This window comes from Chamaea fasciata, unplaced genomic scaffold (genome assembly GCF_029207755.1).
Source record: "Chamaea fasciata isolate MVZ Bird 193981 ecotype frontalis unplaced genomic scaffold, bChaFas1.0.hap1 SCAF_10, whole genome shotgun sequence".
In the NCBI taxonomy this organism is placed as follows: Eukaryota; Metazoa; Chordata; class Aves; order Passeriformes; family Sylviidae; genus Chamaea; species Chamaea fasciata.
The window spans coordinates 20,813,245-20,831,482 of record NW_027094095.1 but is presented as its reverse complement, the minus strand read 5'-3'; the positions used below and the strand labels follow the sequence as shown (position 1 = coordinate 20,831,482).

The window sequence follows — 18,238 nt, the reverse complement described above, 5'->3', positions numbered from 1 at the left end:
TCATCTACTAATTATACTGATAGCTATTTCGCTAGAAAAAAAGATGCATACCCCAAAGGAACAAAGCAGGAGACATGCAAAAAAATATCTACAACCACTGACACGGAAGCCAGCCAAAAAGCATTTTAGGACTGTACCTGTGGTGCTGGAGGATGCTGTGGCATTCCCTGTGGACTGGTCTGGGCGTAGTAGGCTGCCTGCTGCCTGTAGTACTCAGCCCACGCTGCACTGTAATCTGGCTGACCGCCCGGAGGGGCCCCGGCAGGGGCAGGCACAGCTTGACCTGCAGTCATTAGAATTACACGGCTTTGTTGTTGCAATAGGAATGAGCACACTTCAAGACCTCAGCGCCCAACATCACCTAGCAATGTTCCTTCAAGGCTTTTGAATAAACTTGTGGCTGCTTTTTTCAGCCTACACTCATCCTATTATTTTAATGTAACGATTCCCATGGAAATCAAAATTGAGGAACCGTAAGGAATAGATTTTTCTGCCTCTTGATTCATAATCATGAATCATGTTTAAAGCCTGCTGACCTAAACAACAATAGCATTTAAATACACACCAAGAGGCAAAACTTTCTGTCATCCACCTAGACTAATTTTATCTTGTTTTACAGAACGCATTAGCTCAACAGATTCCAATTTATACACTTCCTCAATTTCTTCATGTAATTACAAGGCTACTGCACGTTACAGTTTTCAAAAAGTGCAGTAATTTTTGTAAACAATTACTCCACCACAGATTACAGTCCTGAAACTTGCTTCCACACATTGTGGAAGTCCAATCCTCTAGAAACAAGAGCATGTACAAATACATCCTCCCAGTCAGCCTGAATTACTGCTCCTTTCAATAGGATCAACTGACTAAAATCCCAGTGACAGACTGATATAAAGGGACTCTTCAGCCTATTAAAAAACCAAACCAAACAATTGAAGAAAATTACAGCCAAGCTTTCAGTTGAGCTGTTCTTCCACAGGAATCTGTCACAGGCATCTTTACTTCCTTTCCCCCAACTTGAAAAACACCAAACACACCCCTCCTAGTATCACTAATCTTTACAATTTCTGAGAGGTGTTTTTGCAGTTACCACCATAAAGTGTACCAGACTCTAAGCAAAGCAACACTCTCTATGCTCTACCTAAACATCTGCGTGCACACACTTGCAGGCACCCAGACAGAAGGGTTTTATACAAAGTGCTTCATTTGAAGTTACCTGAAATTCCAAACCAGAACTTTTACTATTGTGCTATGACAGACACTTTTGATTTACATCCTTAATGTTTTTTTTTTCCAATCAAAAGTTCTATAGTCAGGATACTACCAAAAAACCATCACCTCTGCAAGTAGTTTCTAAGATACTAGGAAGAAACCCCACGAACCCAACAAAAACAAATCACCACACCACATCACCCTACAGGAAAAAAACCCAGGCAAAATGCAAGCCTGCATCCTCTAGTCACACTACTCCTACAAGTGTAGTCGTCTAATCCTCTCAAAAACACGAAGTGTGAGCTGAGAACATGAATATTTGGCAAAGCACTATCCTGAAAACCATCAAAATACCACCTTTCATTTCCCAACTCCCTTTACAACTTATTTTTTCCCCTTACATTGTAGATAAGCTATGAAAGCCTGTCTTTTATTTTGATTTATACAGTAAAGGAATTTCCAGAAAAATCTTTAAAGCTGTTACCACATTTTACAACTTGTAAAGTACTGCCACCTTCAGTTTACACTTCTGATCAATTATTTTAACAAAAACTACCTTTAATATGGTTACAAATTATTCCAGGATACACTCTCCCCATGTTCAACATTACTTTGAGACAATAACTGTACTTACAAATTGTTGTCAGCACAACTGAATGTCAAAGATAAGAGATTTTTTGTGCATTATGACCCAAGAATCTTTGGACATTCAGCCAACTATGTCAAGGCAGCACTGAAATTCAAATAATGAATCAAATAAAAGAAATTAAACATCTACTCAAAGATGTTAAACTGGACTTCTGTCCTGATGGGTATTCTGGGTGCCCCATTTCCCTACTACGTACTACAAGTAGTTCTGAACCTACACATGGAATTCAGCAGTTTAGTCAAAGCTTCCCTTCAGTGTAGAAGCTGCCCTAAGCATCACCTGCTCATTAATATCCAAATTCAACAGGAACACTTATGGGCTATCCTGATCAGCTCCATACAAAGCAAATATGAGAAACACACAACACCTCCCCCTTTAAGGAAGGCTGAAAAAGGAAACACCTGCAGATTTTACACTGCAACATTATCAAGGGTGATTCTAGTAAAAGCAAACTGTTTTATTTCTTCTTTCCCACTACAATGCTAAGGAATATTTTAAAAATACCACTTTGATTTTATTATAGAATCCTTTAACTGTAGGTCAAGCCCACAATATATGGGAATGACTTTAAATGATAAATTTACAAATTCCAATAGTGAAATACAGATCATTTACTAATGATCATGAATTCATGTTTAGAGGAAACTGTTATCCATACGAGATTTTCTGGAGTATTTGCTACTCAGCAGCAGTAGCCCCTGAAACAGGGGCCTGAAAAAGGAGATGGACTTTGCCACTGTATTTCTGAGTCAGGAAACAGGTTAATATTAAAGTCACTGTTCAGTGAAAAGTACAGTGAAGTGTTCTTTGTGATTAACAGGGTCGTATCACAGCAGTAAGAAGGCACTTTGAAAACACTGTTATTGTTTGTATGGGAATATTCTAGAGTGTTTTAGCATTTTCAGATCACTCATACTTGACTAAGTATGAGAAAATCCAAAACACCAATTGCAATACCACAGGCAACTTGTTCAGGTTGCCACAAGGATTATCAAAATAGTTATCTTCAGCAGCTGAGTTTCAGTTCAGCTCTCCCTATCATTGTGTGGTGAAATCATGTGTGTTGTGAAAAATCTGAGTTGTCAAGGAGCAAGTGACTTGTAATTCCCATTCTTTGGCACAAGTCAGTGGGGACAGAAGATTACAGTACTACAGGAAGCACAAATGGCACTGGAAAACCTGGAGACAAGAACTTCCTGTTGGACAGCCTTCCTGTCCATCAGGTCTTCTACTACTTCTCAACACTGTTAATGAGGTGGGGAAAACCAGCACCATTTTAGCATTACATCAACTCCAGCTGAATTCCTCTTTTCTGAGTGGCTTTAAAGAGAAATGGTATCTACCACTTAAGATTCTGCAGTAAAAAGTTCTCCTGATTTACAGTCAAGTTCTACAGGTCCAGCCATCAAGAGCTCTCCTTCAGGTAAACAACTCAAAAAGGAATTAAGATGAGAATCACCTTTTTGTTTTTCCTCTTATTTGACTGTCTTGGCATTTTTTACATTTTGAATTTTAAGAGCAACTATTTTTATCTGTCAATGTATTTTTTGGCTCACACTCCTCCTTGGAATTGCTCCCATAAACTCTATCCCAACACCTTATAACTATCTATTATTTAATCTGAGCAAGTGCAACCCAGAGTCTGCTTTCCAAGACAGCAAATTAGAAAGATGGCAGAGTGCCTGCCAACAAATTACATTATTTCTGAAAAAATAAAAGCCATCCACAAGTTTGCATTTCAGAATGCGAGCAAAACTAACAAAGACAATAAACTGAAAAAAAATAGCTGAGCGAACCAGGAGGAAGAAAAATGGCAAAAGGCCTATTATCTTAGAAACTGCGTGTTTGGGAATTGTAATTTTGTCTAATAACAGTTCTTGAACTAAATATCATTATATATTTTCCGCAGAATTCATCACTTACACCATGCCAAAATAAGGAACAGTTATGTCTTGGCAGATTAATATCAATACAGTGGAAGGTTGGTAAGAGGAATTAAGCATTGATTAATGTAATTAATTAATTAAGTTATTAATATCAAATCTGAAGGCTTTTAATATTCCATGAGAAAACTGAGTGCAGCTGGAAGATGGCAGAACAGCCACCAAACCCTCCCATGCAAACAAAGCTACAACCCAAACCAGTGCGTAGGTCTGGTCAGAGATACCTGGGAAAGCTCTGGCACTCCCAAGACCACTGCTGCTCAGTATCCAGCCCTCCATCACCTCCAGCAGCCATGGCAGGACACCATGGACAGAATATGTCCATGATTTAAAAGGTAATGACCCTTTCTGCCAGTGCATAAAAACCACACGCTCTTTCCTTATACACAGAACAATGAAATAATCAAGTTAACCAGAACATTCATTTAATTTTTATAAAAAAAGCTATCAACAACATATAACTTGCAGTTTAAACACAGCTCTAGAGTGCTGCAAAGCAAATGCTATTTAAGAAAGGGCACAGTATAAATGAAAGTTAATTATGATGCTTTAGTAACCTGGAACACAGAAAGAAAAGTACAAGAAAAAAAACTTGTATGTAATCTGAAGAGAATTGGGAAACAACTACCAAACAAGAAACAACAGCTTCATAAAGTAGATCAAAGTTAACTTCAAAACTTAGGAAATGTAGTTTAAAATACTCCGATTGAAACATGTAAAAGATGCTGTTTCTTAACTATCAAAGACACCTCATTAAACATGAAGTATTTTTGTGAAGCTGATTACTATGAGGCTGAGTACCATGAAATGCCTAAAAACAAAACAAAATTGAAGTCTGTTTCTCAGCAGCATTTGGTTCAGAAGACACATGACTCTGCATTTCAATTTTTTGTGCTAAAACCCCCCATCTCATCCAGCAAAATATACAAGTTTTCTAAAAGATTCCACTATGAATGTGGAACAGAAAAAAACAACAGAAAAACCGCTGCACACTCACCCATTTTTTTGTAGTACTCCTCCCAGGCCTTGGTATAGTCAACCTGCCCTGCTGGTGCTGGATTTGGCTGATCTCCTGAATTACGTTAAAAATAGTTAAACCAAAATTACTGGGGTTTGTTTCACACATAATCCAAATAATCAACTGAAATTTTCAGTAACAGTCCTTCATGACATGACGCAAATCTGACACTATAAACCTTTGTGGTACAAGCTACTACAATTAGAAACTACTAGCAAAAAAGACATGTTTTTAAAATTCAGGAAGTGCATCTCACTAGTAATACAAAATACCAAATCTCAAGTGGTAAGCCTCAGCCAGGCACAAAAATTAAAATAACACAACTAAATACCACAACTGTAATTGTCATGAACCCACTGGAAGTGGTGCAACCATTTACGCAAATGACAATGCACGGTTTAGGTCATTACATTTTTATTTATGACTGCTCTATGTAGTTATTAAGCCAGCCCACATTGCAGTAAAATTCTCTTTGGATTATATTCCAACATAAATACATTACCCTTGTTACTGCTGAAATTAAGAAAAGCCATATTTGAAGCCTACAAGCAATAGTTTTCCAAGAAAACCAGCCACTAAAATAAATTTACCCGACATACGAGGACAATGAAAAATGATGGGGTATTTACACCTCCAGCAATGAGAAATGTGTCCATTTCACTCTACCTTGTCCATTAGTTTGGGTCGTAGCCGGTCCACCAGGAGGGGCTGCAGGTGGTGGCTGTGCTTGCTGCTGATAATAGTGAGCATAATAAGCTGCCCACGCTGCTGAATTGGGATCTGTTCCTGGCTTACCTATGAAAACAGAACGTAAGCATTTATAATAGTACTACTATGAACAGAATGCTGTCCTCAATTAATCATCTCCTAGGCATTCTTATTTTCCTCTGAGAAAAAATCCATCTAAACAAAATATCCATCTACATCCTTTAAGTTTTTTTTTCTTTCTAGCATAAACTTTTGATCAGGTTTCAGACCAATGTACTGTACAAAGTGAACTTTCATAGAGCTGGCAAGATAAAAAAAATTTAGAACCTTTACTACTACAGTGCCACTTATTAATCTTACATGTGATAAACAGAAACAGATTACTCAAGTAGATTTAAACAATCATGTTAATAAATGGTAGCAGCAATGAATCATTCTAGCACCAAACGACTGCAGTGGTTTTACTTTTGTTAGAACCTCACGCTAATGACACTGGCACCGGTGGAGGAGGCATGCCAAATACAAATTTCTGAAACAGAAGAATACAAGACTTACTAGGTGTTTGCAATGCTTGTCAGTTACAACTTTAAGGTAACAGTAAAATAGAGAAACACACAGCATTTTAAGAACCTGAATCCCCATACGTGGCTATTAAGCATCACTGTTTACTTACAGCTTTTTAGTATAAAAAAATAATAGAAACAGTTGCATCTTCTGCATCTATCTCCATGGTTCCTTATTTTTATCTACATCTAGGTAGGCCAATGATGCTGCTTCCTAGGGTTTTATTTCTCTGTTTCTCACATTTAGCCTTTAGGAATGGCTTATTCTTGCTGAATCACAGACTGATTACATTACCAGACTGGCAATCCACAATATCTGAAAATCTACTATTAGAGAACATAATATGTTTTACACAACCAGAACATATTTGCAAGCAGTATTTGCAGCCTTAAAGAATAAAAGTATCTGCAAAGAAATGCAGCCAAGTAAGGAGAGAATTTCACAAAAGGACATGGACACAATTACTTTAGAGTAACTATTCAAGGGAACAGAAATACAATCCTCCCTAAACACAAAACAGGTAAGGCAGTGAGTAATGGAAGATGACGAAATCCCCTGAAAAAGGCATTCAAGAAGAAACCTGGAACAACAAATTAATGCTAAATGAAATCCCATGATAAAAGTCAGATGTAAGCACTTCAAACGCACACAGAAAAAAATGTTAACACACCACTTTCCGTTTTAAATTACACCACTTCCGTCAACAACAGTGGATTTAAACTAGCACATCCTATATTCTAAGGTTACCTGCAAATATCAAATAAGCCATTGCTCAATTCCCTCCTCTCCTTCTCCTTAGCTACTTCTCTAGAGTAGAAGTACACAGAGCAGTGAAATTTCCAAAGAAATCTGACTGTAGTAACTAGCTCCACTTTCATGTGACAAGAGCAAGCACGGTTCTGAAGAAAGCACCTCTGAAAAAAATACTAAAATAACCCACTTGTTACACTGGAATGAGTAACTTAGTGAAAACTGTAGAAAATTCATCCAAAGAAATGCTAGTCAAAAGAAACACCAACTTCAACTGCACATATGAGACCTTCATAAGATTTTTAAGAGAAGTATTTATCAAAAAAACAGTTACAGAACCATCAAGATTACATCAAGGGAGTATTTGCCATTTTTTCTTACACAGCCTTTATGTAGATAAATAACTTCATACAAACAAAAAAGATGGTGCAAAAAAGGCTGTAACATTTTAGCAGTGGTTTTGCATTAAACACTTGCTACGCTGAGACTAAGTCACTTTAAACCATCCCACTTCTAAACGAAGTCAGCAAACATTTTAAATACTGAACTCAATATGTGCAGAGCTACCTTGTGCAGAAGTTTGGGAAGTAAAACCAGCAACAGCTCTTTGCAAAGACAACGTGATACACACACAGAAGCCCCTTCTCCACTAATGGAACCTATGGCAGGAATGGTGGCTATGGGAAAATATCTGTCATTTATAACAAAAATAAAACTGAGATCTTTTGGCTCAAGTTCTGAGGAAACTCGACCTCAAACAAATGAGGTACAATAGACTCAAGCATCTAGCCTTACCATGCCTTCTGTGGCTGATGTTCCATTTCCCCATATCCTCTAGTCCAACCAAAGCATGTAAACTTAAAGAAAAGCAGGATACTACAACTTTGGAAGTTGTGATTAAGTAAGAATGCCCAGTCTCGACAAAGATAAACAGAAACAGGAGAAACAGATTCCACAAAGATGGGTTTCAGAAGAAAATACAAGACTAATACAAGCAAAAGCTCAAAACAGAATCCCTAACTAGTTTTACTGTATTAATGGCAATTCACCAAGGTTTTAGCCCCCAAAAGGGACTCAACAAAATACACTGGTGTATCACTCTTAAAAGTAATTGTAATAGAACAAAATCTAGAAACGTCATAGCATTAACTGCTAAAGGACAAATCATTAAGACTGTTTCAAATAAAATACAAAGTCGTTGACTATTAGAAAAAGGAAAGACATCCTTATTAAAGAACTTTATGCAAAAAGATCAATTTTAAGAAAACTGAATTGCACAAAATCAGTGAACCAAGACCTGCAGAAAGTATCAGAGTGATGCAGTTTCAATAACATTTGTAAAAAAGCATACTCCAACAGTAACAATAAATTTCAACATTTCACAAGCCACACATGGAAAGTGCAAAACATAAGTGACAATCAGTAAAAAAAGTCAAAAAACAGGAGCTTTCCAGCTTTATGAAGGCAACACAAGTGAAGTGTACAATGCATATACTTGTAAGGACAGAATGGATGTACTTGAAGTAAACCAACACTACAGTAGAGCTGTGCATTCCTTACCTGGGTCCGGTGGGTTTGGTGGCTGCCAGTGTGGATAAGCATTTCCCCATCCCTGTGGAGCATATGGAGCTGGAGGACCACTGTAAGAGATCAGGTCATACACACACAGTGAAAGGCGGTCCCAGGCCACCCCACACAGAAGGAAGTCAGCTGAAGCAATACTCACTGAGGTGCAGGACCAGGAGGGCCTGGGTTATAAGGAGCTGGGTTATACGGTCCCATGGGAGCACCAGGACCTGGTGGTCCAGGGGGTCCATGTGGGCCAGGAACAACACCATGGGGACCATGGGGCACAGGTGGACCCAATGGATTCACTGGACCCTGTAACAAAGGTAGCAGAGAGATGAAAATACACCTTAAGGTTCTCCATTTTTCAACATTTTAAAAGCATTTATCTGAACATTCACAGAATGTCTAAAAGGTTTGAATGGTTTTAAAACAGTTCCCTGCAGAAAACAGGCTATTCAAAGTTTGGTTAGGTCAAGCTGTGGCAGTAATAGCAACTAAAAACTGCAGTAATTTCAGTTCCTTCTTGAGGAAGTGAAGGATTTTACAAAAAACCCACGGATTTTCCCACAAGTTGCACTAAACTTCCCACACTAACAAGATGATGAGTTTCAAAATAAATCAATACATCTAGATCTGACTAACTAAACCTGCTTGTAAGATCAGGCACAAAAAGCCTCTAGTACATTTGATTACATGCACACACATGCAACAAAAGTGCAGTGAAACTGAAGGTGTAACTTGGATTAGAACATTACCCAATCATGCCAAGACTGAAAAACAAAATGCGCAATTTAGTATCACTGACATCTTGGAACTTATTATTTTTTTCACATACACAGAATTGGCATTTTCAAGAACACACCATATGAGGTTGAAGAGACCAACTGTTTCCGTTTCAAGATTTTTTAATAATACTTTTAATCCAGATTACCATTATTATCAATTTACTATCTAATTAAATTATTCTGGGAAGTGAAAGGGAAGAGAAATCTCCACAAAGGAGACTTGCCTTCAGCTCTGTTTAGTTTTAATAGTAAACAAAAAAGCAGTTATCCACTCACTCCAATCTTTTCCTCTATAAGTTGTCGTGCATAATCTATTTGCTGGGGTGTTCCACGGATGGTAAACATCTTCATGTTTGGATCCGCATTAGGTGGAGGATTTCTCTGAAGTTCTATTCTAGCACCAGACTGTTGGCTTATACTTTTGATAGTTTCACCACCTACAATGCAATACAGTTTTTATGACATGCATCAAGGCAAAAAGTACTGATTCACATCACAGAAAGTCAACACAATGGAAGCTGTAAAGACATGAAAAGGCAGCTATTCTTATGAGCCATTCAAGAACACTCTAACAATTCAAATAACACCTCCTCAGTGTAGTATAGAGCTTTAACAGCAATAAACTAGTACAATAAATTATTTTTTAAAAACTACAAAGCCAAAAACAGCAGCAAAGAATTTCTACAATCTATATTTTTCATTTAAGTAAACATTTAATATTAGACGTTAATGACAACAGACACACGTGGTTATCAGTAAACAAACTTAAAACCCAACCTCCCTAAAATGGTGTAAGGAAGCCCAAATGACAAAAAAGTCACAGAGTCTGATAAGGTAGTTAAGTCCACAACCTCTTGCAGTGCACCAAAGCCAGAAAGCTGAATTCCCTGAACTGGCTCCTCCTCTTACAGGATCCAGGAAAAGTTAAATGTACCATCACTACATACAAACTCTTCAAGAAATCAGGGGAAATTTGGCAATTAAAAAAAAAATTAAAAAAAAAATCACAGAATCACAAAATATTCTAAGTTGGAAGGACCCATAAGGATCATGGAGTCCAACTCTTAAGTGAAAGGCCCATACAGGGACTGAACATACAACCTTGGCATCACTAGCATCATGCTCATCACACGTGTCTGTACCATGGCATTTGTCCACACAGAGAAGCTGAGTGGTTGCTAAAGTAACATACAGATGTATATATATATAAGGTATATTGCCTTTTCCAATGATTAATCCAGTTTTGCCAGTAGGGACAATAAAATTGAACTCCTGTAATCCACCAGGAGGTCCCATGTTCCAGTTGCCTTGGCCTCTACCCCTTCCTCGACCACCAGGTCCTGGTCCACCAGGGTTACCAGCCTAGAACGAACCAGCAACAAATGAGCACATTCTATAAAATTACAGCAAACAAATGATGCAAGCAGGTTACACAAAATCATCCTCAAGAAAAAACTTAATCACTATTCAGACAATTTTGGTAGTTAAAGCAGTACTTTGGATAAAAGACCTAAATTAGATTCTAAAAAATGCTCTGTACAATTCTGCATATGAAAGATGAAGGAGGAAAGGATATAGAAGCAAGAAGAAAATTTCCCATGTAAAAGATGTAATTTTTGTCTGCCTTCTGTAAATGCAGCAGTGGGGCTCATTTAACAATAAGCTTTTAAACACTGGTTGCAACCAAAAGTAAGAGCATATTAGCTATTAACACTAAATAGAAGCAGCAGCTCTAAAATCAGCCACATTAAGAAACGCCGTGACTTTGAATCAGTATGGTCACTTGCAAAACTGTAACTGTAAAAGTAAATATTCACATTCCAGACCAAACTCTGAAGTAAATTCAAATGGCACACGGAAATTATTTTCTTCAGTTACACACACTTTTTGAAAACTTTGTGTCTTTTCAAAAGGTGGGCAGGAGATTTTAAACACTGAATAACGTTACCCAACCTGAACACTGCGAAGAAGATCTGTAATAATTTCTGCAGCATGCTGACATCTGTCAGGAGGCCCTGTGATCTGGGCTATTCTATCTGGAGTTGTTCCATCATCTGGAATGAAAATGAACTATTCCAGTATATGCAATTCAGTGAATTGACATTTAAGTCACAGAAAATCATGAACATGTTACAAACCTGGCTTAAACTGGATCCTAACACCAGCATCGTTCTGGATCTTTTTAATCATCTCTCCATTTCTTCCAATCACAATACCTACAGCAAATCGTGGTATTGGAACCTAAAATAAACCAACCAAACAAGATGCTGATGACAAAAATATTCCCAAAAAACCCACACAATTAAAGGGTTAGAATTAGAACTGTAAATTAGGGCAAGACCAATGCCACTTAAGGCTTTTTCAAGAATTAATTTTTTAATATCAAGTCACAAGCCTAGCACATAATGGACTAAACCATTAAAAAGGAAGTTATCCTGTGCTTTAGAAGGTCTCATAGTGGTAGCAATTACAGTGAATTTTATGCTTATCAAAATAAAAAACGAAGAAAAGAAGAATTTATTACATAGTTTCTAAAATGCAGATTCTAGCAGATGAAGCTTTAAGCCTCTCCCCGATGAAGTTACGAGCTTGTGACTTGCATTAACAGCTGGACTTAAATAAGTTCTGTAAAGGCCGAAGTCCAATTTCAATAAGGTTGTAACATGATACATATGGCCATATAATTTACTTGCTCATTTGATAAAAAACTCCAGCTACAGAAATTGAACAAAAACTGTTCATAACTGCTGGCAATGTAAAGTGAATGATGCACATCATTTAGTGTCATAAATTCAGCAATGATCATGTAATACTTACATGCCACAAGCACTTTTGAAATCTGGTTAAAAGCTTTCAATGGTATTACTCAGCTCAACATTTTAAAGTTAACATCTCAAAGTACAGTGAACAAGTTTTTCAACCATGCTTACGTCTATCCCTTCATTTCCTCCTATTCTTGACCCATACTCGTTGCGCACCTCTCTAAAGCCACCTTGATCACGAATTAACTCCAGCACCATTTCCTTGGCTTGCTAAAAGAAGAATGAAAATTCTTTTAGGTACTGCAACATCAGAACGGATTTGAAAATGCTCTGAATTGTGAGGCACTCCTTACCTGAACTTTATAAGGGTCTCCAGTTATCCTAAGGGGTTTGTCTGCACCAGTGTTCTGTGGGCCATCTTGAATCATGACCATTTTGACACCTGCCCGCTCCTATTTGACAAAAGGGAGGTCAATACTCACTCAAACCCAGATACAGTACTATCATATCTAAAAGAAAATACATATATACCTGTAATTGTTTAATTGTCTCTCCACCTTTCCCAATAACTAATCCTGCTTTACTTGCTGGAATCATAATTTCTTGGACTGCATTTCCAGGTCCATCACCATGATGAAATCCAGGTGCAGGTCTTCCCTTTTCAACTATCTGATCAAGTAATCTTTTTGCTGACCTGTAAAAGAAAATACATATTTATAATACTTAATCCTGCAAGTATCACTTACCCCCACCTATTCTGCTTGGCAATACTTTTAATTTGAAAAGTTTCTGCAAAAAATCACTAAGAAATATGAAGCAATCTCAATCAATGTGCAAAAGTAACTCAAGAAACTAACTGCAAAATAATAAAACCACCCCAGTATTGGAATACAAAAGGTGGTCCTTCACCAAACATATGTAATGAAGTTACCTCCTCAAGGACCCCGAATATAGTTACATTCATCAAAGTTCAATTCAGAACAAAAGCTGCTGCTTGATTCAGCATGCAAAGTAAGGACATTTGTACCTCTAACCACCACCACAACGTTGGACAAAAGCAAGTATATATTCACCACGTGTGTCAGGTCAGCTGTCATCAGAGTAAAATCATGATTACAGTCCTGACATCAGTTAAAAATACTTACTGAACAGACTCTGGTGTTCCAGTTAGCATACATGATCTTTCAGGCAGGCCTCCACTATCTGCGATCATAAAAGAAAAAAACTTATCAGTAGTGTTAAGTTAGAAAGAGATTACAAAATTAATCATGATATACAAACTGCTGGGATTTCATATTCAATGAAGTAGAATAAACAGTGTATGCCACTTTGCATTTCTTTAGCCCACCATAGTCATAATTAGCATAAAAAACCTGTGTTTTAAGTAAAAGTTCAGGCAATGAGAAGCAATGAACAATCTTCTGGACTTCCTACCAACCACCCCCCATTCCCCCCAAACAGACAAGTTAACCCCACCCCCCAATAGTTACCAGGTGCAATCTGTATTTTACAGCCAGACTCTTGCTGTATGCGTGAGATCTGCTCTCCACCTCTGCCAATGACTTGGAGAAAGAAAACACAGAAAAATTATTTGTATTAACAGCATCTACTTACATCCCCCACTATACTACAAGAGCACAGCCACACTACTTACTGAATCCAACCATCCCATCGGGAACTTTGTACTCCTCTGTCATCACAGACCTACAGTCAATGTTAAACATAAGACATGACTATCCAGAGACCAAACCAGCACTACATCTATATATATCCTCCCATGAAACTAAAGGAAGCTACTGACCCACCATCACCCTATCTTACTTGCCTCCCATTAACTTTAGAAGTCATTATGCAAGCACAGTTCTACGTAAGCTGACAACACACAGAAAGGACAGAAGGTTCAAGTGTCATACAAATCAGTCAAAAGTTTTCCTTCACCCTCTTAATTCACAGACGCAGAATACAGAGAAAGCTACTGTAGCATTTAAAGCTTCATCTGTATATCCATCAAAGGATGCTGGAAATTTTGGTACCTCAGAGCTCTCCAAAGCATAAGAATAATAGTTGGATCTTGTTGTTAAGGTAAGAAATGAGCAGAGAAAACAATGAAGTTGTAACAGATGCAGTTGAATAATACTCTGTATGAAGTCTGAATTATTTTATTTGTTTTTAGGTCATTCAGCTTTGTTTTTTGTTTACAAGACGGCATCACTCCCCTTCTCTTCAGATCTGCTTTCAACTTCTAGCTACGCTACCTATGCCTTAGTAGTAAAAGCCAGCCAACATATTTTCTTTTTATTAACTTCAATCCACAGCCCAGGCTGTGGAGAAAGAAAGAAAGAGCAGTGCAGGTACATTTTCAGTGTCTGACTTGAGACTTGCTAAAGCTAAATTTCAACACATCACACAAAGACAGAATAAATTCATCACGTGTTGATACCACTTTTTCAGAAAAACTGCTTGAAACTGCTTAATTTCAATGAAAATCCTATGTAAGATGTAGTGTAACTCTTACCTTTGCTGCTGATGCATCGGTGGTAACTGATTTCCAAAAGCTATAAACAAACATCGTTAAAATTAAATTCCAACAAGTGGTACAGCTTACAGCTAAGCTTCTCCTTTGATAACAAAACTCAACTGCATCAAACCTTTGTCCAAGTTCACTTTTAAGAAGTGTTATCAAAAGGTTTGAAAATGATAAAGACTCTCAACTGTTGCTACCATCACTGTCAGTTTTACCAAGCAGACTCCCACTTCTTCAACAAAGTAAGCCATAAACCCCCAGCCATTTTTTGGATCTTACTTATTCAAGTGTCACCTACCAGAACACTTTCAAACTCTTGTTCTGACAATGCTACACTTGTCTAGGTTTTTTGGCAACAAAATAAAAATTACTTACAGTCATTCTGGGGAGCAACTTTCTTAGCATCTGGTTGATCTGCAAAATTAAGATTTTTAAAAATTTTTTTGCTAAGAAATTCAAGAAGTGTTTAAACGTTTAATGTGAGTTTTAAATTTCCAGTGTATTTTAGCCCCCCCTTTATTTTTTCTTTCTTTCTTTTTTCTCCTCCAATTTCAGGGAGTTGATCATCTGAATAAAAGAAAGAATCTCACGAACACTCAGCACTTGGTTAGTACAGCTGAAAAGATGTTAGGTTTTTCCATGGATCTATTCAGTTTAACAAAAGGCAGCTTTCAGAACACACTGTATGTAGATAGCTCACAGATACCCAGGCAGTGAAACTCAACTAAGATAAGGAACAGAGTTGAGCCTTGTTGGCTGCTCAAGCTAATGATGCTTCTATAGTAAAAAAGAAAAAAAAAAATCAAATCCATACAAAAATCAACAATAACTTAAAACAATAATTCTGACAATGACCACAAATCTAGACCAAACATCTGAAAATACAACTGTATCACATGGCAATGCAATCTCAATCTGAATGTTGATATGAAATCCCTATCCAAACAACAAGTATTTCATACCATAAAACTTAAAAAAAAAAAAAAAAAAAAGGCAGAATCAAAGCAACTACATCACTACTGTCCAAATCCTTTCTGTACAGTAGAGAAATGAAAGGCATCACGAAACTCTATGTGAAAACATAATACTTCAGATGCTTCCTTCCCACCCCAAAATAAAGGCTGTATGAGCCACCATAATTTCTGTGCAGCAAAAACTCAGCCACATATTCCAAGAGATATTTGTGTCAATCCAGAAAGATCCACTAGTTTATGTCATGTTTACATACTAAACACAGGTAATAAATAAAAATTCCTGCCTTTAAAAGGAGAGGGCATTCCCTCCCAGTGTGTTGTACTGCTCGGACTTGTCCAAGAGCCATCTACACATAAAATAAAAAGAATACATTACATATATCATCTGAAGCATCATTAGCTCATTGTTGTATATTAAAAACCTCACCTTTAATAGAAAAAAACCCCTTTGTTTATTGTAGGACACAAGAACTCCTGATATAAAGCCTTAGTTACACTCTGTAGACTGAGTTTCAATCCTCTTAAAGGAAAAAAAAAAAAGGCATTTCTCTTTTGTGAGACCTCTGAGAACATTTCAGCGAGCTCAACGATTTCTTCCTGTAATTTAGCCAAGATGTTTTGTGTGTATATTAACCACATCAAACCCTGGTAAGTTCAAAGTGGATGTTCCATAAGAGACAGAAGACGACACACACATTTCAGGAGAAAACTTTACTGCAGTGTAAGGCAAATCCAAAAAGCTGCAACAAGTCAGAAGATTTCAGTATGATCTTATCAGGGTTCACACATGCTGTAGGCTGAACTATTAGACTACACAAAAGTGTCTTCGAGGTACAAAATTTACTTTCCCGTGTTTTTTAAAGTCCTATGCTTTTACAATGAACTGCACTAATACTTTTATTTGAAACAGTACTGTAAAACAGTTAATGTAACAAACAAGCTTCAGGAGCACTTCCTGCTCTAATTGTAATTTACAGGTTATAACCAATCCCACACAACCATGAGGGACTTCAGTGATACCTGCACAGACATTTTGCAACCGAAGTATTTCTGTCCCTTTCCCCAGCATGCATTTTTCTATTTGCACCACTTAAAATACTGTAAAACAGGCTTACATTCACTTCAGGTTAGAGCACAACGGTTTAAAACTTTCCCAGTAAACTGAAAATGAAAAAATATGTCATGATCTATGAGGGGAACAAAATGTTTTAATGCTCTGCTGTGGAAAAAAAACCAACAAAAACCAAACCCACGAACAAAACCATCAGCTGCAATCTTTCTGGCACGGTGGCCACACTTCACAAAAATAAATGCGGCAGGAATGAATGCGTACCTCCATCCTCAAGAGGTCTTTTCTGCCCTCCATAACCGTAGTCGTTTGAATTCATTGCTGTGCCAGCATCTCCTCCAATTTTCGCTGCAATCTAAACAAAAGGCAGATGTGAGCCAAGGAAAAAAAAATTAGTTCGGCCCATGTTTATTCCACGTCTTCTGAAAGATTACAGGGATTTAAACAATGCGTATTAAAATGACCCCGAACAATTAAATAAAGGCCAAATTCAGTTTTGTTCGCAGAGGTTTTCTTAAATGTTTTAAAGACTAGCGCTCATCCTTCAACAGCAGAGTCTCCTGAATTTTCCTCACCTACGGAAAACAAACCCAGAGAGAACTCGGCCTTTAGACACCAAAACCTTTTTTCCTAAACGGGGATTTTCTTTCCCTACGCGTTCCTCGCGACACGCTGTGGTATCTCCCGGTAGGGCCTCACCAAACAATCTCCAAACCCGGCTACAATGGGCTTTCAAATACTGCCAAAACCGCCACCGCTTATTAATACACAAGGCGAACGTTTCACCCGAGAAGCGATGAAAACACCGCCCGTGGTGCAGAAGCTGCAAATAAAACCGCGGGATAAAGCCCTTCCGCCAGGGCCGCCCTCGCTCCGCAGGCCGGGCGCTGCCCAACCGGTCCGGGCAGGCTGCGGGCCCGCGGGCGCCACAAGCCGGCCCTCCGCCCGCCGGCCCTCCGCCGGGCCCGGCGCCGCAGCGCGCCGCTACTCGCCCGCCGAGATTTCGCCTCCCCGCCATCGGGCCGCTCCTCTCACCGAAATGTCCCCGGGCCGATCCCGGCGCCGTTCGCGGGCGATGGCGGAGAGGGGCCACAAACACCTCGCGGCCCGGGGCGGGCAGGTGGCGCAAAGGGGGCGTGGGGACGGGACAAAGCTCCCCCCAGCACACAGGCGCTTCTCGCAGCCGAGCGCGCAGCGCCCTCACTGTTCCCGCAGCTCCGAGACCGCGGCCTCCAGGCCCCGGGACCCCATTGATTCGATGGAGCCACACACACACAGACCTGCCTAGCCCTTTGCAGCGCGTCTTTAAAGGCATCGTTCACTCCTCCAGCCCCGCCACCGCCTCCCCCAGGCGCGCCCGCGGCAGGAGGGGGCACCGTGGAATAGTCCGCCATGGCCGCCCCGGCGCCGCTCCGGCCGCTGCCGCTGTCTGCCAAGAAAGAGAGAAAATGGCGGCGGGCGCGCGCCTTTCACATTCCTGCGCGGCATCGTGCTCGGGGGGAGCGCGCCGAAACCTCGCGAGATCTCGGGCGGGATTTCATTGCGGGCGCCGGAGAACGGCGGAGAAGGCTCGCGGCGTTTCTCCCGGCCCCGCCCAGCCGGCCCCGCGGGGTCTCCGGGACCGCCCTGCAGGGGGCCGGTGAGATCGCGATGTTTCCACGGGAGGCGCGAGCGCCTGGAGACGCCGCTGATAGGGCCGGAGAGTCACGTG

General features: G+C 39.3%; 1 protein-coding gene across 5 annotated transcripts in view; it reads right to left on the bottom strand.

Annotated features, from left to right (window-relative positions):
- Positions 1-18,009, bottom strand: part of FUBP1 (far upstream element binding protein 1) — a 33,727-nt gene extending 15,718 nt beyond the window's left edge. The window contains exons 1-20 of one of the 5 annotated variants that reach the window (XM_066192603.1): positions 17,808-18,009; positions 16,792-16,882; positions 15,743-15,805; positions 14,860-14,898; positions 14,476-14,515; positions 13,615-13,664; positions 13,451-13,522; positions 13,106-13,163; positions 12,492-12,654; positions 12,314-12,412; positions 12,177-12,230; positions 11,337-11,439; positions 11,152-11,252; positions 10,419-10,560; positions 9,475-9,635; positions 8,571-8,725; positions 8,405-8,484; positions 5,489-5,617; positions 4,802-4,876; positions 138-283 (exon numbers count right to left, since the gene is read on the bottom strand). In XM_066192603.1, coding sequence (XP_066048700.1) covers positions 138-283; positions 4,802-4,876; positions 5,489-5,617; positions 8,405-8,484; positions 8,571-8,725; positions 9,475-9,635; positions 10,419-10,560; positions 11,152-11,252; positions 11,337-11,439; positions 12,177-12,230; positions 12,314-12,412; positions 12,492-12,654; positions 13,106-13,163; positions 13,451-13,522; positions 13,615-13,664; positions 14,476-14,515; positions 14,860-14,898; positions 15,743-15,805; positions 16,792-16,882; positions 17,808-17,921 — 1,935 coding nt within the window. In that variant the 5' untranslated portion in view covers positions 17,922-18,009. Of the gene's footprint in view, positions 1-137; positions 284-4,801; positions 4,877-5,488; positions 5,618-8,404; positions 8,485-8,570; positions 8,726-9,474; positions 9,636-10,418; positions 10,561-11,151; positions 11,253-11,336; positions 11,440-12,128; positions 12,231-12,313; positions 12,413-12,491; positions 12,655-13,105; positions 13,164-13,450; positions 13,523-13,614; positions 13,665-14,475; positions 14,516-14,859; positions 14,899-15,742; positions 15,806-16,791; positions 16,883-17,807 lie in introns of all 5 variants that reach the window. The other 4 variants (XM_066192601.1, XM_066192602.1, XM_066192605.1 and 1 more) reach the window with 4 other exon arrangements.
- Between the last annotated feature and the right edge of the window lie 229 nt (positions 18,010-18,238).